Source organism: Miniopterus schreibersii (assembly GCF_964146895.1).
Source record: "Miniopterus schreibersii genome assembly, chromosome: 2".
Classification (NCBI taxonomy): Eukaryota; Metazoa; Chordata; class Mammalia; order Chiroptera; family Miniopteridae; genus Miniopterus; species Miniopterus schreibersii.
The window spans coordinates 185,109,101-185,131,441 of NC_138102.1; the positions used below are offsets into that span (position 1 = coordinate 185,109,101).

The 22,341-nt window shown below is 58.4% G+C and overlaps 1 protein-coding gene across 1 annotated transcript in view; it reads right to left on the reverse strand.

The window, feature by feature from the left end:
* The window catches only part of KIAA0930, a 32,098-nt gene extending 16,670 nt beyond the window's left edge, over positions 1 to 15,428 (reverse strand). The window contains exon 1 of the mRNA XM_081130392.1: positions 15,282 to 15,428. Within this exon, the coding sequence (XP_080986518.1) occupies positions 15,282 to 15,345 (64 nt within the window). The 5' untranslated portion in view covers positions 15,346 to 15,428. The remainder of the gene's footprint in view (positions 1 to 15,281) is intronic.
* Positions 15,429 to 22,341: the final 6,913 nt, after the last annotated feature.

Here is a 22,341-nt window from a genome sequence, read left to right on the forward strand (position 1 = left end):
CAGATTCTTACAAGTTAAACATGTATTTACCCACGATCCAGCCACTGCTAGGGACCTGCCCAAGAGAGATGCGTGTGTCCGCCCAAACACCGGTGCACAGATGTCCCTGGAAGCTTTGTTCTAATGGCCCTGAACTGCAAACCAGGAAAACAAGACGCACGAAACGTGAGATAGCGACTCAACCAACGGTTACTGGCGATGAAAGCAAAGCACTGGTCCACCCACAACAGATAAATCTCAAAACGGTCACGCGGAGCGAGAGAAGTCGGGCACAAAGGGCCACGCACTGTACGATCACAGTCCCCTGATGCTTCAGAAAAGGCGAAACTGTGGTGACAAAAGCCGATGCGGGCACCCCGGAACGTCTGGCTCTGCCTGGCGGGCGTGCTCAGCGGTTGAGCATCCGCCTAGGACCCAGGAGGTCACGGTTGATGCCCGGTCGGGGCGCACGCTCGGGTTGCAGGCTCGACCCCCTGATCCCCAGTCGGGGGCGTGCAGGAGGCCGCGGATCAATGATTCTCATCATCGATGTTTCTCTCTCCCCCTCTCCCTTCCTCTCTCTGAAATCAACAAAAACATATAAAAAAATTAAAACTAAAAAACCACATTCTGTTTCCTGACTGTGGTGCTGGTTTCACAGGTTCGTGGCACCATCAAGCCACCAAATTGCTCACTGTACACAGATGCCCTTTATTTCGCCTAAACTACACTCCGATAGAGCTGATGAGACATTATAACTGCGGAAGCTGGGAGGGGTGGGGGGCGGGGAGCGGGGAGCTCTCGTGCGTGCTAGGGAACAAAAATCACTGCATCCTCTGTGAAAACCCAACGAGTATTTTCCTGTCTCTATGACTCTGCCCTATGGAACAGAGATAAAAAATACAACAATAAAGGCGTATGCACAGAGACGTTTCCTGTGCTACAGGGACAGCACAGGGCTGCGGGCCCGTGGGGACTCTGCGCGGCTCCTTTCCCGTCTCCGCCGGCGGTGTGGCCTGCCCGGATGAGGTCACGGGACCCCAAACCTTCCAACGTCCCAATGTCACGTGGTGCAGTGACTGTGTGTGAGCAGACACACGAGGGGTCACCCGACCCCTCCTACCAGTAAACCCCTCCTCCCCGCACCCTTCCCTGAGGCCCGGCCGGCAGGAGACCCCCGGGTGACGGCCCTGGGAGCTGCCACTCCAGAAGACAGCTCCCTAACCTCCAGACTCTCGCTGGCCCTGTGTCCCTGCCATCAGGCCTCCGGGCAGCAGGTTTTCCTGGCCCTCGGGCCCAGTGGATCCCCATTTGGAGAGGTGCGGTCAGTCCCGATGCCGAGCCCCTCGCCGGGACAGCACCAAGGACAGCTCCACCGCAGGCCCGCCTTCCCGCGGGGCTGGGTCCCTGGGCCGCAGTCCTGGTGACAGCCCCTTCTCCTTCCCGCTGCTTATGTCCTATAAAGTCGCCACCAAACGCTGCATTAGCCAAAGCAGACCGCAGCTCCCAGGGGAAGCGCAGGCTGGGTTCCTTCAAGCCTCCGGTCATAGTGTTTTGTCTGCCGATCAGCCCTGTTTCATGCGTGTTTCTGTCTGAAGACACCTCATTTATACACGGTCGAGCCATTAACAAGGAGCTCCAGGCCCCTGGCACTGCAACTCGTGCCTGAACGAAGCTCATCTAACACACGCACCTTTCTCCGTAAGGCCCACGGGCAGCCTTCGCAGGTCTGGGACTAGCCAGGGTGTTAACACGACGCTTGGGGCCGTTTCAAACAGCACATCACCACCGTGAAGCAGGAAAACGCAAAAGACGTGGCACTAAGTAGACAGCCTGAGGGCTGGAAGCAGAGGCAGAGCCACCCTGGGCCACCTCAGCCAGGGACACGCACCTCGGGTGACTCCAACGTCTCACCATTCTGCACGTCCCCAGTTAACCTCGGAAGTGCCCCGAGAACCGATCTGGGCACAGAGGTAAACTTGAGCAAGCAGCCGAGCTTGCAGACAGAGCCCATAGATCATGAGGGCGGATGCGCCAGGAAAACGGACACCCGCCAGCTCCCGGGGGGCTGCGGGACCCAGCTCCCGCCCCTGCCGCCCGCGGGTGGCCCGCTTTGTGACCACTGTCTCCTAACTTCAGAACTGGACGGGCCCTTTACAGACAAGCGGGCACAGGGACAGAGAGAGGGCACAGAGCCGTATGAGGACCGGCGCCCGGGCCTCCCTCCGGCCACTGTCTCCTCAGAAGCTGATTCTTTTCAGCCCTCGTTTTCCTGGACAGGTTTGTTAATTTATGGGTTTGCCAGTTTCTACCATCGCTTGTTTTGCTTTTTCTGCAGAGCTCTCTGACTTTACCTCATTTCATCCATTCTGTCTTCAAACAAACCTAGAATCCAACCACTTTCCACGAATGACTCTCGCACCCGGGCCAAGCTGCTGTCCTGTGCAGCCCAGACTGTCTGTCCCGGCTTCCTGGGCCCCAAGTCAGTTCTCATCACTTCCCTGCTCCAAATCCTCAGCGAGGCTTATCTCCTCACCTCCCTCGGGCCTTGACTCAAATACCTGCCTTCCCGGGCGGGCCCTCCCCAACCCCCCACCCCACCCCCCGGCTTTACTTTTCTCCGCAGCACCGGCCACTGTATCCGCCACAGCGCACGCCCGACTGTTCGTCGTTTGCTTCCTGTCTTTCCCTGGCACAGGAGCCCGCAAACCCTTTCTGTAAAGTTCCAAACAGAAGACACTTCAGGCTCTGCCGACCACACGGTCCCGTCTCAACCGCAGAGCCAGCCGTGGTGTCGCAGGAAGCCCTGGGCATGGCCGGGCTCCTACACAGGTTTACCTGCAAGCGGGGGCAGCAGGCAGGAGTCGGCCGGGCCGCAGTCGGCCAGCGCCTGCCCCTCGACGACTGAGCTGCGAACAGAGCTATTTTAACAGAGAGCACGTGAGCTCCATGAAGGTCTGAATATTTTTCCTTTTTTTTTAAAAAAAAATACATTTTTATTAATTGTAGGGAGGGGAAGGGAGAGAAACATCAGTGATGAGAGAGGAACATCACTGGCTGCCCCCTGCACGCCCTCTCCGGGCACGTGCCCTGACCGGGACTCGAACCAGAGCTCCTGGCTCATGGGCCGGCGCTCAACCACGGAGCCAGGCCGCCGGGCTGACCGCTTTTCCTCTCTGGCTGTTCTGTTGACTGCTGTGCACTTAGTCCCGAGACTACTGTCTGACATACAGGAAACAATAAAAATGGAATGAACAAATGAAATGGACTCAGTGGTTAATGAAAGCCAGGTGGTACTGGTCATCACACAGATCAATGGGACAGAAACGGCACTGAAACACAGGGTAGCTGAGTTTATGCAGAGATGGCACCGCAAGTCAGCGGGACAAACGTGATTCTTCGACAACTGGCCCCGGGACAACTGGCCAGCTGGGGGAAAAGAAGGTCGGGTCCCTGCTCAGGCCAAAATCGGTTCCAAGAAGATCAAAGCTTATAAATGTTATAACTAAAATCATTAAAAAAATTAAAAAAATAAACCATGAGTCCATTTTCCTATTCTTTCAGAGGAAAAAGCCTTTCTAAGTAAAACACAAAAGCTATCAAAGAAAAGAATGATAAACCACATAAGAAATCTCTATAGAGCCCGGCCGGGCATGGCTCAGAGGGTGAGCGTCGACCTAGGATCCAGGCGATCAGGGTTCGATTCCCTGTCAGGGCATCTCTGCCCGGGTTGCAGGCTCGATCCCCAGCATGGGGTGTGCGGGAGGCAGCCGGTCAATGGCTCTCATCACTGATGTTTCTCTCTCTCTCTCTCCCTCTCCCTTCCTCTCTCTGAAATCAATACAGATATATTTAAAAAAAAAAAAAAGAAAAGAAATTTCTATAGAGAAAACCCCCCCCACACCATAAACAGAGGGAAAAACACCCCGGAAAAGCACTGGCGCTCTTAGTGAGGGCTGAGCACCTGCGCGAGGGGAAGTTTCATTCACACGGCGCCCGAGAAAACGGGCCAGAATGGAAGCAGAGCGACGCACGCGGCTTTTAGAACAGGAAGACACGCTCGACGTCACCCACAGAGCAATGCAAACAAAACCTGGAAAACCCCAATTTTCACCTATCAAAACACCTGCGGACACTCCAGGCTGAAGAGGGTGTGAAGGAGCGGGGCCTTCACCTGACAGCGGCAGGCGGGCTGGTAAAATCCCGATGGAGGGGCGCCGGGCAACGGCGCCCGCACACGCTCACACCTTTGACCCGGCCGTCCCACCCGAGGCCTCTCCGCCGTCTCACTCCCCCGTGTGAGAGGCTGTGTGATTATCACGGCACGTCGCTCTGAAGCTGTTGGCAAGAATGGAAGCAGCTGGCCCGGCCGGTGTGGCTCAGCGGTTGAGCGTCGACCTAGGATCCAGGAGATTGCGGTTCGATTCCCCATCAGGGCACAGGCCCGGGTTGCGGGCTCGATCCCCAGCAGGGGGCGTGCAGGAGGCAGCTGGTCAATGACTCTCATCATTGATGTTTCTCTCTCTCTCCCCCTCTCCCTTCCTCTCTGAAATCAATAAAGATTTATTAAAAAAAAAAAAAGGAAGCAGCTGATCTGTAGCAACAAGGAAAGACGGCCAGGGTGACTGAGGGTCAGGATCGGGTGCGGGGCAGAGCACAGGGTGGGGGGGGGGTTCACACTAGTGAATCGTTCAGAGCGATGGGACGCCCGTGGGGTGGGAGGTCGCAGAGCACACAAGCTGGGCCGCTCGGTCCGCGCCCGCCCAGCAGGGCAAATCCCAAACCTCTCGGTGACCGTGTCCCAACTTGTAAATCGGTGGAGATCGTGGGACCTACCCCTGGGAGCTGTTGGGAGTTTTCATTAGTTGCTACACGGGAAGCCCTTCAAAGGCGCCGGCACCGAGCAGGCCCCGGCGTCAGCAAGTGTTATTACATCCTCGAGGCCGGGGGCAGCGAGGGCACTCGGCGTTGCCACTGAATCTCATGCCCTTGGAATCCGGTGCCCCGACCACGTGTACCTGTCCAGATACCTTTTTGGGTTTTTGTTAATCTTTACCTGAGGATATTTTTTCCATTTATTTTTAGAGAGAGTGACGGGGTGGGAGAGGGAGAGAGAGAAAAATATTGATGTGAGAGAGACACATCGACCAGCTGCATCCTGCACGCACCCCAATGGGGGGCTGGGGATCGGACCTGCAACCCAGGTACGTGCCCTTGACTGGGACGCAAACCCACAACCCTTCTGTCTGTGGCATATGCTCCACCCACGGAGCAACACTGGCTAGGGCACAAAAATACTTTTAATAACAATGCAGTTACTTGGAAAAATGCTTATGATAGGAAGCTAAAAACAACAACAGGACATAAAATTGTACATAAATACTTGAAGGAAATTTTTTTAAAATGCCTACGAAGGAGTATAGGAAATAAACCAACATGCCCACAGTGGTTAGTGTTCAGAGTGGTGGAATTACAACTTTTCCCCGTTTTCCAAATATTTTATAGGCAATATATACAGAGATTGTGCATTTAAGTAACACTAAGGGCTTCCTGTGTGCCTGGCACTGTGCTAAACATGTTCATTCTTTTTTTTTTTTAAAGATTTTTAAAATTGATTTTTAGAGGGAGAGGAAGGGAGGGGGAGAGAAACGCTCCTGTGAGAGGGAAACACTGATCACCTGCCTCCTGCACGCCCCCTACCGGGGATCAAGCCTGCAACCCGGGCATGTGCCCTGACCGGGAACTGAACCAGCAACCTCCCGGTGCAGGGGTGATGCCCAACCAACTGAGCCACACCAGCCAGGGCAGACACTTTCGTTCTTGCTCTCGCTGTTATTGTCACAATTAGCTTGTTATTAATATTAATAACAGAAAAAGAGCAAAGGGGAGGCCAGACATTGTAAACATGGTCATCTGGGGGGATTCACCAGGAAGCTGCAACTTCACACTCTCCTGGAACCACCGGTCCATTCCCTACAGATCACTGGGGGAAGGGATCGAACAAAGGGGGAGATGGGCGCATGCACAGTGAGGTCAATGTGATGCAGGGAAGGTGCTTGCCTGTCAGGCTAACCTGGGGAAAAGATAACTGGCTGGGGGGCTGAGAAATCTTAAAGGGTCCATTGGTTAAGCAAGCTCCTGGTTACAGTCCCAAGGCAAAGAGTTCTCTCTCTCTCGTCTGCTCCTGCCCTTGTGCTCCTGTTTCTCGCTGGCTCGGTGGCCCGCACTCACCATGGGCTCGCCCGTATGTGGCCTTTAGCCGCCGCAGGGCCCGTGGCCGAGCAGGTCCCACACGCGATGGACCCAGCAGGGGACACAAGCTAAGCTAGTGAGATGCTGGGCTGGACCGTGCTTTAATATGGGGCGGAGACTCTGGGCAGGGACCTGAATTCTTGCCCCGCTGAAGACAAGGTTGGACTTTTTCCACGGAGGGTCGGAGGGAAGGACGACCTTGGAAACCCAGGGGTTTAATTCCACGAGACAAAAATTACTCCTCCTGTGCGAGTCTCAGGAAATTCCTTTCCTTTCGACATCACAAGAACTCCACTTCCACCAATGACAGACAGGGACCCAGAGGGCACCCCGCTGATAACATCACCATTCCACGAAGGAAGCAGGTTGGTTTACCAAAGAGGACACCAGCCGCCCCAGGGCACACAGCTGGCTGGAGCTGGAACCGAACCCATTGGCCCACACCTTGCTCAATCCAGGTCACTCCGAGTGTCACTGTTAGAGGCGGGTGCTCAGAGCTGGGGGTGGGACACTGAGGGGTGAGTGGCTTCAAGAACATCCCTGACCCCTGCAGTGTGTGCTGGGGGCGGGATTTATTAGCAAGTAGCAGACAAGTAGGGCAGCCACCTGGGCAATGGCCGGGAGGGCAGGTGTGTACCCTGAGCCCACAGGACGAGCGTCAGGGGTGTCAGCGGGGCTCTCCTGAGAAGGGGAGGTTCAGTCGAGGGCTCACGACTATGAGTTAAGTGGGTGAAAGTGGGCACAGTGCTCCACGCCCCCCCAGTGAGGCAGGGACTGGAAAAAGGCCCAGGATGCCCAGCGGGAGCCAGAACTGGAGATGACCTGACCTCCCACCTCACTGGGCTGGGGGTTTTGTGTATCTTCAGAGGCCTGGGGACCCCTGAAGGGTTTGGGGGGAGGGAGTTGAGAGGGAGTCTCTCTGGAGTGGGGAGAATGGACGGGAGGAGCCGCGTCCCACAGGAAGTAGGTGCCCGATGCCCATCCCCGGGCCGTTGGAACAAGGGCCTGGCGAGGTGCCTCCTGAGAGCTCGCCTGGCTCAGCAGCAGCCTGCCCCCCCCCAAAATGGGGGGTCAAGTGTCCTCTTTGGGGAGCATCCAAGGCAGCCCTTGGCTGCTTCCCCTCCAGGGCAGCCAGGGCCCAGTGAATAGGCCTCTGTGGCCCTCAATAGGCCTTTCAGCAACCCCGTGCCTCTCAGTGCCCTTTGTTGCCCAAGACCTCCCTCGGGGCACAGAAGACAAAGCGGCTGCCCAGGGAGGCCCAGCACTGCCGGGATGAGGCCCTTGGATTGGAAGTACTGGTCGGAAGTATTGGTCCGACTGGTCCACGTGAGCGATCCCACAGGCCGGGCCAGTCCTCTGTGCCGGCCTAAGGGAAGCGTGGGTTTCAGGGATCAGGGTGGCTGGACAGGGACCAGCCCAGCACTGCGGGGACGTGGCAGAGCCGGACTGCAGCCCAGGTCTAATCAAAGCCACGCTTCAAACCTATGCTTCACACAGCCTCGTCACACTGGCTCCTAACCAGCTGACTCAAGTGTCCCTCACTCCCCAGGGTGACCCAGGACCCAGCACAGGGCAGGGCCCACAACAGGGAGTCAGTGTGTGTTGAACAAACAGGTGATTATGAGAAACCTCCAGTTCTCGGCTTGCTCAGGGAGTGACGCAGCAGCTCTGAAACTCACCCTAAGCCGCCTCCAGCAGTGACTTCATTCACAATCCCTTCTCATATATGCACAACATTGCGAAACCCTCAGGTCACACCTGACATCGCCCTAATGACCCACTCCAGTGAAGGGGCCCGAGGCCCTCGATCAGGTGACTCCGCAAGATGAGAACAGGAGCTGGGACTGGGATCCAGGTCAGGCTCAACCAGCGCCCACCCGGAGAGCCTGCTCTGCGCCAGGCGCTGCGTGAGGCCCTGGTTCAGTGGGGAGGAAACCCCGACCCTGACCTCAAGGTTGCTTTAATGGGGTGGGGCTTCTGCCAGAGCAGAAGGTCCCGCAGTTCCCAAAAGCAACCCCCCACTCTCTCCAAAACAGCCATGCCTGCAACCCCCGCAGCCCCGGCCATCAGCACAGCATGTCACGCCTGGGTCCCCACCATGGCATATGGCAGCTGCCACCCTGCCTGGGCACAGTTCCCAGGCCAAACGGTGGTCGTACTCACAACCCTGTCCCATGTGCCCCTCATCACTGTGGCGCTGTTCAAACCCCGACTTCCTGTTCTGTCTGACACATACAAGGGCCTCAAGGGCAGGCCGCCGTTCTCCTGAGTAAGCTCTCGGGCTTCCTGGGACACCCACACAGGTGCAGGTCCCAGACAGGAGCGGCGACTGACCGCCTCCCCTCCCCGCTGCCTGGGCTCACCGGCCAGTCAGCACCCACCTCCTCCCACCTCCACCCCTATGGCTACGCGGCGCGAGGCGGGTCGCAGAGCCCTGGCAGCCAGGCCAGCGCTGCGAAGGATGCTCATGGCCCAGCCGCTCCGACCGGCCCACCGTGTCGCTGAAATGCTAAACCCCGTCAGAGGGACTTGGGCCATGTGAGCGGCCCACGCACTCCTTTCTGCACGCCTTACTCACTGAGCCAGGCTCGGACCCAGCTGGGCCCACCCACCCAATTGTAAGCCCCGAAAAAGGGACCGTCACTCACTGCTGCGCCCGGCACCTAGCTCCCACGGGCTCTCCAGGTTCAGCCAATGTTTACTAAGCACCTGATGTGCCGAGACGCAAAGCTGACGACACGCTGCATGGAATGGGGACTTCAGGGCAGCTGGTCGGACTCTGAGGGACCACTGGCCCTTCAGTCGTCCTATCGCTAATGTCACCTAGCAGCTTCCCTCTGGAAACCAGACAAACCCACCCCCTACACACACCGAGAGGCCTTTCTCTGATTTTTCCTCTTATGAGGAACTGGGGACCTCAGTTCCCTTGCTCAGTTCCTGCCCCGTGCTGCACAGTGTCCTCAGCAACGCCCAGCCCCATGCAACCTCCGGCATGTCCCCTCCACTCTCGCTTCTCCTAAGCGTCCTTCACTGTGAAAAGCTGGGGGAGGGGGAGGCCACGCAGAACGAATGCCACCCTGGGAGAAATGGACAGGTGACTGTGAGAATGGACAGGCCACAGCCGTGCATACAGGACACCTGGGTCCCAGACCTGCTCTGAGATCCTGATCTAAAGCCTCAACCTCTCTGAGTCTCATTGCCTTCACCTGCCACCGGGGATACACCCCTTGGTCACAGGGTGGCCACGGGAAGGACACAGTACCAGCCACCAACCGTCTGGCTCCAACATTCCTTGGGAGGGAAGAGGCCTGACTGGACTTCTGGGAAGGCGCCAGCGCAGAGCCCCTGGCTGAGGACACCTCTGTCCTGCACCCTCAGGGGCACGCAGCCCACACAGGCTGGCTCTTCTGGTTTTGCTGCAAGAGCGAAGATCCCAGGGGCTGAGCAACAGCTAATGAGCCTGCTGCGGGTTGGGGGCAGCTCCGCTCCTCCCCGGGTCAGGAGGAATCTGGGCTCCTGGGCCCACCTCCCTGGCGGGTGGCACAGTCTCCAGGTCACCTGAGGTGGCACCAGCCATCACAGACAAACTGCGGATCAATAGGATGGGCCTGTGGACAGAGCTGGGGGGCTTGGCGGGTAAGAAACCTATAGCCCAGGGTGCTAAAGAGATATCTGAATGCGGAAACCTTTGCACAAATAAAGAGGCTTGTTGCGAGCTACTTAATAATGCAAAACTGGACCAAGCTAAGTTCCCCACAGGTGAAGCCAATCCAGGAAACTGTGGTACATCCACACAGCCATCCTGTAGTCATTTAAATAATTTCGGCGAGTTTGAAAAACATGAAATATTTCAGGAATTCTAAGAAACTCGACGAATATGAAGTATTCTTTACAAAAGCTTAAAAAGACTAGGAAGCAAGACTTTGCAAAGATAACGGTGTGTCTCTGGGTGATTGGAAGTATGAGTAATTTTTTTTCCATTTCTTATATTTTCCAGTTTCTATTATGTGCATGCAACATTTTTTAATTGGAACAAACTGGGGGGGGTTGAGGCTGTTTTTTAACAAGTGGCTCATGGCTCGGCTGGTACTCAGGAGCCCGCCCTGCTCAGTGGAGGAAGCAAGTTCACATGAGGGCAGCAAAGGCTGCAAGCAGGGGGACGTGACGTGTCCGAGGCCACAGACCAGGCCTGGCGGCCAGTCTGGGGGGCGGGGGGGAGTGTAGAGGGGATGTTGCTAACACAGCCGATCACCCCCTGGCCTTGCAGAGATGTCCCTGTGGCTGTGACCCTTGGTTTCTTTACGGTGTGAGGTCCAACGTCCTCAGGTTTCCCTGAAAGGACACAGAGTCCCTGCCTCGGGAGAGAACCACCCTGGCAGATAAAGGCCGGAACCCACAAGCCTTAAAAATAGGCCCAGGAACCGAAAGAGGCACAGCTACCCATCCAAACTGTCACACTTCCTCCCCACACCACTGGCCCAGAACAGCTCTGCCTGCCTAAGGGTTGGAGGGCCCGGGGCCCTGGGGAATCCCGGGAAACGGTCCCCAGTGACTGCAGAGCAGTCAGAGCTGCAGAGTGTACATCCACCCTGATTCCAGGTGCCCGCACAGGGCCACACGTTTTGCATCCTTTATGACAACTGCATGTAGGGGAACCCCTGCGCCTGCCCCGTCTTTTACTGCTCATGTGGCCGTGAGCCTGTGCCTGTCACTTCTCACCCCCCGCAACCTTACGGGTTGCATTGTGTCCACTTTATAGATGAGGGCTCTGAGGGCCTGGACAGCGGCCTGTTGGAGCCCCACAGTCTCCCCTTCCAGCCACACATCCCACTCAAATCCCCACCCAGCCACTTACACCCAGGGACACTGCCTCTAGCAAAACAAGGTCCAGGCCGAGGGCGTGTGGTCCCTTTCCCGATTCACAGCATGGTAGGTGCCCGGCACGTGCAGGGGTTCACACACAGGAGAGGCTCATGGGAAGGCAGTTTCCCCTTCGCTCCTTCTGGCTCATTCCAGGAACTCTGAAAAAGGCCTCAGCTGGAGCCTCATGACCTCCCAGTTCTGCCACCTCCCAGCTACCGACCCTGGGGTGAGTCACTTTCCTCTCTGAAGCTTGGTTTTCTCATCTGCAAAATGGGTAGTAACAGAACCTACCCGTAGGGGAGAACTGCTGCGGGTACAGTGGGGCTGGCACACGCAGGAGGGCAGCGTCCCCTATGCTCACGGCCTCTCCGGTCCAGGCCGCCCCACAAGTCAAACACCCGACAAGCTCCTGAAGCTCCGGCCAAGCAAAAGCAAATTCTCAGCCGGGCATTCAGGGCCCCAAACCACCCTGCAAGTCCCAAACGATTCCATCCAGGCACCTGCTGTTCCGCCTCAGCCTCCCTCTAAGGCCACGCACTGTACAAGCCCCGGCCCTGTCGGCATCGGGGGCTCCTTTCTCTGTGCCCCCCGAGACACACACTCTCACACCTCGACTTGGGCCCTTCCCTAATCCACCTTGTGCCAGGCAGCTGTGCACCTGCTGCAGCACCTGAGGAAGGTGTGGGTGGGCTTCACCTCTGCTAAGAGCTTGGGCTCAGATCCTGGCACTTACGAGCCGTGGGACTGGGGGCATGTCACTTCACCTCTCCACCTGTTTCCTCATCAGGACAGAGAGGAGAGTACAATGACTCCTACTTTATAGGGTTATTTTGAGGATAACAGGAAATAATGAACATAAAACTTCTGCCCCACAGCATTACAGACAGAAGATTTCCTAGGTTACCTACCAGGAGGTGACAGCCCAGAAATGCTCACCCCACACAGGGCCCAAAGATAACCAGTGATGGAGGCCCACCCCTCACACCGGGTCCTGCGGCCAGGTCAGGTCCATGTGGCCTGACCAAACGCCAGTGTCCTGTTGCCCCTGTGGAAAGGAAGCCAGCTGCACAGCATGCTTGGGCTGATGTCCAGGGCCCATGAGAAGGCCCAGGCCCCCGAAGAATGCCAGGCTACAGCCACCGTTGGTCCAGATGTCTGCATCGCACACCTGGGCGCCAGACCCCCTCATGCTTCCCGCTCAGATTCCGGAGGCCAGCAGATGCTACCTCAGCCCCCAGCTTGGATCACCCGCTACCTGGAATTCCAATCAGCTTCCTACGGACAAAACACCAAGATCCTGCCGGGAGAGGCCACAGCCCTGGCCGCTTCCAGTCGGGCTTTTACTTCAGCTCAGTCGCCTGTGCACCTGGCTTCTCTCCCTGGCTCCACATTGCCCTCCCACCAGGCAGGGGTCAGGGCCGATGGCCGCCCCCTCCTGGCACGGAGCAAGTGCTCAAAACTGCTTCTACCGCAGAGGCTGGAGCAGATGAGATTCAAGTCAGGTCTGGATCTACAAGGTGCCTTTTATCCTGACAGCCACTGCCGATCCCCGCAGGGGGCAGGCGCTCTCTCCCGGCTCAAAGACACGCACTCTGACTCAGAAATGACAACAGCTTGTCCAGGATCCAGCGTCTCCACCACAGCCTCCTTGACACTTTCAAAACAACCTCAGAGCACGGCACGGTTCTGAAAAACCCAAGCTTCAGTTAAACGGCAACAAAAACCTGGGCGATTTCGATGAATTCTGAAATGTAACAGGTTGTCACAGCTGTAAAGTAGAGATGAGAGAGTCTCCCGAGCCACTGGATGTAGAAGTGCTTCGGGGCCAGCGTTATGGGTTCCTGTCGGGGTGCTCAGGCCAACTCTTGGGTCCTCACTACTTTGGGCATGAAGTCACTAAAACTTGTCCCTTTCTGTACCCCCCATTTCTCCTCTGAAGAGAGATGGGGAACCTGAACCCTCTTACGAGGTGAGGATTCCACTCTCCTTGGTCATCCATACCCTTCATTTCCCATGAGGTGTTTGCTGGGCAGGTGAGTAGGGGGTGGCCTTTCTAGTGGAGAAAACAGCAGGCATAAAAGTGCAGAGCATCCGAGCAGGCAGGGACTGAGTTCAGGGGGGTCTGGGGCAGGGTGAGGTGCCAGTAAGATGGGGAGACCTGTGAGTGAGGGAGGACTGGAGGATCAGAGAGGAAACAGTAGTAGCGTGACCACCAGCTCTGCCCTCGGCCTCCTATTAGGGGGCAGTCCTCCTTAGATGCAATGTGGCGGGTACAGCAAGGCCTGGCTGGGCACATTCGGGGGGAGGCGGGGCAGGCTCTGGGGTCAGACTGACTAAGGGTCAATCCCAGCTGTGCCACAGCCTCACCGGCTGTCCCTGAGCAAGTCTCTTGCCTCTCTGAACCTCAGGCCCCTCATCGGTGAAATGGAGACAATATTCCAGCATCAATTTGACAGCACACAGAAGGCACCGGCACATAGTAAGGTCTCAGTAACTGCAGCTGCCGGAACAAGTACTGTTCTTAGGGGATGGCCTTGCAGGCTCCCTGGGGCAGGGACTGTCTAACAGGGGGCAGAGATGCTCAGAGGTCAGAGGACAGTGGGAGCAGGTTGACAGGGGGGTGGGGAGGGGCTGCCCAGAGCTGCTGAGCCAAGGGCTGAAGGGCCCGGAGCAGATGGTCCCTCAGACCCCTCCCATTCCAGACATTCTGTGCCAGGTGGCAGGTGGGCCTGCCAGGCTGGCATGCAACCTGGCACACAGTAGGTGCTCAGCCTGCTGAATGAATTAATGCAGATCCTTCCATTTCGGCTCAAAACTAAGCCGAGACACTTTTCCAGAGAAGACGCCAGAGAAACCTGTTTGCCTGTCCGTCCCCACTCTGTAGGTACCCCCACCCTCGCCCCCACCCCGCACCAGAGGAAAGCGTCACTCCCGGGGCCGGCTGGGCTGGGACCTGCTCCCCAGGGGAAGTGTCTTATGCGAAGCCGGCCTCCTACACAAAGGAGGGATGGAATTTATTTCCTTCGCTCATCCACTCTCCAGGGTGTGGCCTGCTGAGGGGCCTGGGCGGCCTGGGGCTGCCCGGTGACTTTAAGGGGGATGCGGGGGCTCCCTGGGACTCAGTGTCCCCAGCGGGAGAATCCCTAAGGCTGACATCCCGGCTCCGCTCAGAAATCAGGCCCAGCCCGGGAGGAGGGAGGTGGGGGCGGCAGACAGCGCGCTATGAAGTCATCGGGCAGGAGGAAGAGGGGAGGGGTCTTTTCACCGAGAGAACCGCAAACCCCGCGCCGCAGGGGAGGGGGCTCCGCGGGGCCAGGCTGGGCGCAGCCCATCAGCGGCGGTGGCCTCACGCCAGCCAGGCCGGGACCCACCCACACCTGCAGCCGGGCCCTTCCCGGCCACGCGGGGCCCCTCCCCCCGCCCGCCCCGCCCGCGCGGCCACGACTTAGCGCCCCCCGGGGGCAGATCCACACCCAGGGGGCAGCGGGCCTGCTCCCCCTGCCAGGCCGGCAGGTTCAGGGCACCGCAGCCCAACAGGTCCCCAGATGGAGCTCAGGGTCAGGGGGCGGCGGGTGCTGACAGGTGCGGGAGCACAAAGGCTGCGGGAAGCCGGGGCAGGGCCTCCTGGTCAGCCGGGGGCCTGCCCAGGGCCGGTGGGGCCCGGGCTCCGCAATGACGAGCTGAGGGTCTCCCCGAATCCAGCGCCCGCACTCTCCGCAGCGGCGCCCAGGCCGGGACAGGACTTCCTGGAGAAGGGGGGGGCCGGGCAGCGCCCCGGAAAGGAAGGAGGAAGGCGAGCAGAGGGAGACGCCGGGTGACCCGGGAAACAGAAAGACACAGGGGCCGGGGCACGGGGGCCGCGCCGGGGACCGAAATCAGAGGCGGAGACCTCCAGGGGCGCAGGGAAGACCCCGCCGGGGGACCTGGGGCGCGCGAGAAAACACGGCACGCAGGGAGCCCGGAGACACGCGCGGAGACGGACACGCGCAGAGACAGGCAGGCAGACAGACAGACAGACAGGCACAGAGACGGAGACGCGCAGAGACAGACAGACAGACACCAAGAGACGGAGACGCGCAGACACAGACAGACAGACACGGAGAGACGGACAGGCACCGAGACGGAGACGCGCAGGGACGCAGCGGCGCCGGCCTCGCCCCGCCGCCCGCCGCCCGCCGCCCGCTCACCGAGGCCGCAGACCTCGCGGCGCAGGCTGAGCCGGCCGCGCTCCTCCGCGATGGCGCGCAGCATCTGCTGCAGCGAGCGCTCCTCCGCCTCCGCGCCGCCCGCGGGCTCGGGGGACGCGGCGGCGACGGCGGGCGGCCCGACCCGGAGCCCCGCGGGCGCGGGCGCCGAGGCGCAGGCCCAGCCCGGCGGCCGCGCAGAGGCCATGCCGGGCCCCGGCTCATCGCCCGCGCCGCGCCCGCGGGGACACCCGGCGTGCCCCGCCGCGCCCGCCCCGCCTCCGCCCGCCGCGAGCACCAGGGAAGCCACAATCCGCCTTTGTGCGCGTCGCCGCCGCCACCCGCGGAGCCGAGTGAGGCCGGCGCACCTCCGCTCCGCCTCCGCCAGCGCCGCCCGCCGCCCCGCCCCAGGCCCCGCCCCGCCCCAGACTCAGCCCCGCCTCCAGGCCCCGCCCCGCTCCAGACTCAGCCCCGCCTCCAGGCCCCGCCCAGCTCCAGACCCCGCCCCGCCTCCAGGCCCCGCCCAGCTCCAGACCCCGCCCCGCATCCAGGCCACGCCCCGCATCCAGGCCCCGCCCAGCCCCACCCCGCCGCCAGGCCCCGCCCCCGCCCCGCCCCGTCTCCAGGCCCCGCCCTCCAGGCCCCGCCCCCTCCCCAGGCCCCGCCCCACACTCCCTCCCGGCCTCTTCCCGACTCCCCTCTGGCTCCCCTGACCGCCTCTGGTTCTCCAGGCCCCGCCTCTATTACCCTCAAGCCCCGCCCCACCGCCAGGCCCCGCCCCGAGCCCCCGGCCCCTCCCTTTCGCCCCCCCCCCCCGCCCGCGGTCGGCTCTGCCCAGCCCACTTCCAAGCCGCGCGCCTCCGCTGACCACTCTCTTCCTCAAACGGCCCTCGCGGTCCCGCCTGGACCCCCAGCGCACGGCCTCCTGACCCTCCCTGGCCCCTCGGCCCCTGTGGCCACTCACCGTCCCCAGGCCCTGGCCCCACGGCCCTCTCCCAGCAGAGAGGCTCCTGAACCCCTGCAGCAGTGTGCGCCCCTCGCGCTCCCGGCCCTGCGCTCCTGTCCCCCTCCCCCCATCAAGCTGCAAAGGCCGGTTTCGCTGAGAACTTCCTCCGAAGAACCCAGAAATAGGTCACCCCCCCCGAAGAGGTCCCCGGGGGCGCGATGGCAAAGCCCTTCCCGCCCCCACCGTCTCCCTCGCCTGGCGCGGCGCAGGTGCCACCCGGCTGTACAGCGGGGCGCCCTGGGGGCTGGCCGGGCTCCCGGGGATTGAGGGTGGGAGGTAGGTCGGCGGGCAGGGGTCCCCGTGACGGCTCCGTCGGCTGCCTCCGTCCGCCTGCTGGTGTCTGCTCACAGAGGGAGGCCTGGGGGGAGCAGCCAGGGCCCCCAGACCGCACCCCTGGGGGCCACCTTCCGAGGACAGACGAGATGGAGATGGAGAGACAGTGCTGGGGTCCCACGAGCTAAACCTCCAGCGTCACCCCCCTGCAGTCACATTGGCCTGCATGCCTCAGACCCAGCAAGGAAGGTCCCGCCCGCAGGCCCCACCCCTGGCCCTCTCCCCCTCCGGTTCCTCATTTTTTCTGGATCCCTGTGTCACCCCCTCAAAGAGCCTTCCCTGACCACCTTACCTAAAACGCCACCTTCCGTCCCTCCCAGCCCCGTACCCCGCTTTCTTCTTGTTCAGGGCACAGCACCTCCTGCGCTGACATCACATTATACAGCTGCGTGTTGTGTGTGGTCCGGCTTCCCCGCCGAGGAAGGGGTCTGTCTGCCATGCAGCTGTATTCCCAGGGCCTAGAAGGTCGCCTGGCGCATGGTGGATGCCCAGTAAATAAATGTGAGATGAGTGAATGAAGAATGAATGAGAAGCCTGATAGGGGAGCAAGGAGGTCTTCTTGGAAGAGGCAATAAGGAGGCCGGGGACTGTGGGGTGCGGGAACAGCCCTGGAAAAGGAAAATGGGTGGTCTGGATCCTGCTTCACCTCGAATTTTGTGCCCGCGTCTGACCCCTCTGGGTCCCCAGAAGCAGGCTTGGGGCTGGGGACTAGGGAGCCCTGCAAAGGCCTGTGGAGTGAGGGGGGAATTAGTGAAGTGGAGGATTGGCTGTGGGTGTCTCTCTCTCCTCTAGGCCTGTGTCCCCATCTGTAAAATGGGTCTGCCCTGGCCGGTGTGGTTAGAGCGTTGGCCCGAGCAACCAAAGGGCCTCAGGTTTGATTCCCGGTCAAGGGCACATACCTAGGTTGCAGGTTTGATTCCCAGCCCCGGTTGAGGTGCGTGCGGGAGGCAACCAACCGATGCGTCTCTCTCACGTTGATCTTCCTCTCCCTCTCCCTCTCTCTCTCCCTCGCCCTCCCTCCCTTCCATTCTCTCTAAAAATCAGTGGAAAAAATATCCTTGGGTGAGTATTAACAAAACTGTAATAATAATAGTACACGGGACACTGGCCTGAGGGTTAAGGCCTCCAGTTCTGAGTCTGGACAACTGAGATTGGAGCTGGGGAAATGGGAAACGGAAATTCTGCTCAAGGGCTCAGAGGCTGGCAAGTCCAGTAGTCGTAGCTCACTTGTTTCCCAAAACTCAGGAGCCCTGCCTGTTCCCACTCCCGTCCCTTTGTCCATTGTTCTCCCTACTGAACTCACCGTCCAGGCCCGCTGTCCCTGGGAAGCCTCCTGGTTAGGCTTGGCCAATGCACTTGTGTTCTCATCAGCTTCACAAACTCCCTTCCTGCACCCCACTCACCCCCAAGCTTGCCTCCATAGATGCTGTGCCATAGGACCGGCATCGAATCAATCAGCCCGTATCTCTTGGCATCTAGCCCAGGACAGGTGCCAGAAAATATTTGCTGAATGAATAAATGAACACCAGTTGGGCTCTTTGTTTTTTATTTCAATAACACTCCAGGTGATGTCCACATAGGGAATGTTTTCGTGCCGACGAATGGGGAGTTCTGTTTTGGACCTGAAGAGGGCATGAGCAGGGGCATTTTCTGTTTCTTGATCTAGGTGCTGATTACATGGGTGTGGTCAGTTGCCAAAAATCAATCTTAACTGCGATTTATGCACATATATATTCAGGACATAAAATAGAATTAAAAATAAAATGATTTCAAATATTTGAAAAAAGTCTTGTTTAGCCCTATTTCCCATAACAATGAAAATGTTCTTTTCTACGAAGAAGTGAAATGCACTTTGAAAGACCACTGAGGGAAAAAAAGGGTGTGGCAGACTTAGGGCCCCCACAGATAGATGCCCAGGCCGAAAGATGTCCACACCCTCACCCCTGGAACCTGTGAATAGATGCCACCTTACGTGGCAAAATGGATTTTGCAGAAGTGATGACAGGTACAGACTTTGAGATGGAGAAATTATCCCGGATTACCTGCGTGGGCCCAATCCTACCACCTACATTCTTAAAAATTGGAGGTGGTTTTCCTGGCTGTAGAGATGTGAGAACAAGAGAAGGCGGAAGATGCAATGTTGCCGGCCTCCAAGATCAAGGAAGGGACCACAACTCAGGGAATGCAGGCAGCTTCTAGGAGCCGGAGAAGGCAAGGAATCGGGGTCTCCCCGAGAGCCTCCTGAAGGACCCAGCCCTACCTGCACCCCAATTGCAGTCCCGTGAGACCCCAGTGTTACCTCTGCCCTGAGAACTGTGAGATGATACATTTGTGCCATGTCTTACTTGGTTCGTTTGGGATGGCAGCGACAGAAAACCAATACAGGGAGCAACCCTGAGATGAAGGGACTCACTTCTTTCCCTGAGGTTTATTTTGCAAACAACACCTGAGCAATAATAAAGCCAAGTTTAGCAAAAAGAGAAACCAGCCTCAAGCCAACGCTTTAATAGGTGAGTCGCTTCATTTTCGGCATTTCAGCCTGGTTTGCCTAAACTCCAGGCTCACGTGACAATAGCCTTGAAGGTTCGTGGGGTTTTTTGTTTGTTTTTAAAATATATCTTTTTGATTTCGGAGAGAGGAAGGGAGAGAGAGAAATAGAAACATCAATGATGAGAGAGTCATTGATTGACCGCCTCCTGCATGCCCCCGACTGGGGATCGAGTCCTCAACTTGGGCATGTGCCCTGACAGGGAATTGAACCATCGACCTTTCTGGTGCACAGGACGACACTCAACCAACTGAGCCACACTGGCCCGGGCTCTTCTCCAATTTTTTAAGTGGCTGAAAGGCACAGGGACTTGTTAGAGAAGGGGCCAGTTCCACCGAGAGCCTCTGGCTGCCAGCCTTCTCCTCTCCGGGCCTCGGTTTACTGTCTGCACAGTGGCAGGTGGGGCCGGGTGATCACTGAGGCCCCTCTTGGCCTTATGCTCTGCAAGTCTATAGTTAGACTCCAATGGTTTAACTTTTCTCCTTGGTCCCCAAGAAGAAAATGTAGTAATTCCCCCAGGGTAGGTCAGGTATCCACAGCCCCAGCTTGGGTCCACAGGCACCTTTCCAAGGCACAGGTTCAGAGGCTCTTCCATTCACCCCTGATAATCCATTAAAATACTTTCCGAGTCCCGTGTGCTCCTGATTCTTTGTTGCATAATTTGAAAAGAGAAGGGGCGTGGTGTCTGCCTGGGGACAAGAGGGGGGGTGCAGGTTCAAGGACGGTGCTGCACACCTGGGCAGCCTCCACCAGCCACGCGTTTGATGTTCTTGCCATCGGCTGTCCCCCACATCTCCCATCCTCACCCCATTTGACGGTGGAGGGCCTGGGTCAGAGAGGGCGGACCCAGAGGAAGGGCGGTGTGACTTTCCTGGGCCCTGGGCACTTTTCCCATTGCGGGACCCTTCCTCCATTAATAATAATAAAAAAATAATAATTTTTACAACTGTTTGGATATAAAAGCAAATATATCAGAAGTATGTGCTGAGATATTTTCTACGTAAAAGTCCCTTCTGTTTCTTGGAATAGCATTTGAGCAAGCCCCGCGCTGGGGTGGGCGTGTTCCCGTTTTGCCCGCACCACCCCCGCTGAGGCGCCGCCAGGGGGCGCCAGACACCAGCGCGAGGCCCCACAGGGCAGCCCGAATGGCCCAGGACTGGGCGGTGCATCCTCAGGCCGGGCGGGTCCTATTCTGGGGGCTCCGACCCATCCCCTGCGGTCCCCGCAGCACCAGAAACCTACTCCGTGCACCTCAGGGCCCCTCTACTCCCTGTGTCTTGTAAGACACAGTTGAGGTGCCATGGACTCCAGGAAGTCTTCCTGGGTGGCAGGCTGGGCAAGGCGTCTTCCCTGGGCTCAGACAGCCTCCAGGGGGCCCTGTCCACACTGTCAGTCACTGTTTCCTTCTCTGAGGACAGTGGACAGTGTGTCCCCAGGCTGGGATGGACCTGGGTCACCCGTGACCCCAGAATGGCTACTCAGGAATTGTTCCTGGATGGAGCTCCTGCCCCCACACTTGCTTAGGGCCCGAGTGGCCAAAAAAGCTTAACGGGCTCCCACCCCTGTCCCATTCTCTGTAACCTGAGGACCCATCATTCCCCTTCCTGAGACTCAGGACCAGGCCCCCCCAGCCTGCAGGTGAGGCTCATTGTTGATTTACAAATAGTGAAGCACTCAGACGTCGGAAATTATTTTCTTATAATCGGTACATTAGAGGGGATTCCCGTATCCCTGTAATCATCGCTTTCAGGCACGTGTTTATTTATTTATTTCCATCACCATTGAGCTCCCCACGCCCTCCTCCACTCCACCCACCGCCTCACTCATGTGTTTTGACCTTGCAGGAGGGGCTGGCCCTGCAGAGGTTGCGTGTCTGGCAAGCAAGGTGACATGCACACATATGTGGCTCATGGCACAGACTGGAGCGATTCTGCCAGGGTTCAAATCCCTACTCCAGCTCGGGCTACCTGTGTGACCTTAGGTAAGCTACCAACCTTCTGTGTGACTCAGTTTCTTCATTTGTGAACTGGAATGGTGGCATCAGAGCTCTGCCCTTCCCCCAGCCTCAGGGAGGTTAAGGAGGCAATGCCTGCCCAGCACAGAGGAAGTGCTGCGGGCCTGGGCCTGGGAGATGGGCCCACCCTATCCTCTCCACCCCTCCCGGTTTGAAGCTCTACTCTCGCTGGCCCCTCAGCTTTCTGGAGGGATGAGTCCTCACCTATAAAAACAGGGCAGTGGGCCTGGCGAGTGTGGCTCAGTGGTTGAGCATCAACCTATGAACCAGGAGGTCGCGGTTCGATCCCTGATCAGGGCACATGCCGGGTTGTGGGCTCGATCCCCAGTAGGGGGCATGCAGGAGGCAGCTGATCAATGACTTTCCCTCTCCCTTCCTCTCTCTGAAACCAGTAAAAAATATATTAAAAACAAAACAGGACCGTGGGACCCATTTCCCCAAGGGTCAGCCACTCATGCCATCGTTCTCCAAATACCTGAGTGCCAGGCACAGCTCCTGGGACCGAGACTGCCCTCAGGGAGGCTGCATTCTAGATGGGACACAGGCGTCAAACAGATAAGCCTTAGATGACCCCAACAGGTCAGTCCCGAAAAGCTGTAGCCAGACCCGCATACAGAAAGTCCTGTGACAGGCCCTGCTTGGCCCTTTCTCTGGGGAGCCTGTGGCTCTGAGGTTTGCTATTTCTGGGCTTGATCAGCTGCCCGTTTCCCCAGGACTTGGCCAGTGGGACCCGGATGGAGATTGGAGGGGAGGTGGACAGCGAGCTCAGGCCGTTGCTCCCCTACTTCTTTGCTGGGGGCATCTGGCTCTTGGCTGGGCCACGCATTCCTTGGAACCCAGCAGGATCCCCCTTCCCTGGGGCGCCTCTCCTGTGGCCTGGACAGAGTCTGAGCCCCGGCTCTGTGCTCTCAGAGCCTCTTTTCTGGTTTCACTTGATGTGGTTTTGTGCGGTTATTGGGCGAATATCTCTCCTTTTCCTCACAGAAAGCGTCTTGAGAGCAGGCTGCGTTTCCCCCCGAATTGTTTGAGTGACTCTCCTCCCAGCACACAGTAGGAGGCTCTTAACCCATGTGTCAGACACGTACTCATTTGAAGGAAAGAGGCCCCAGGTGTTTACGGAGCCACGGGAACTAGCTTGGCAAGCCCTTGGGGGGCTGAGTTA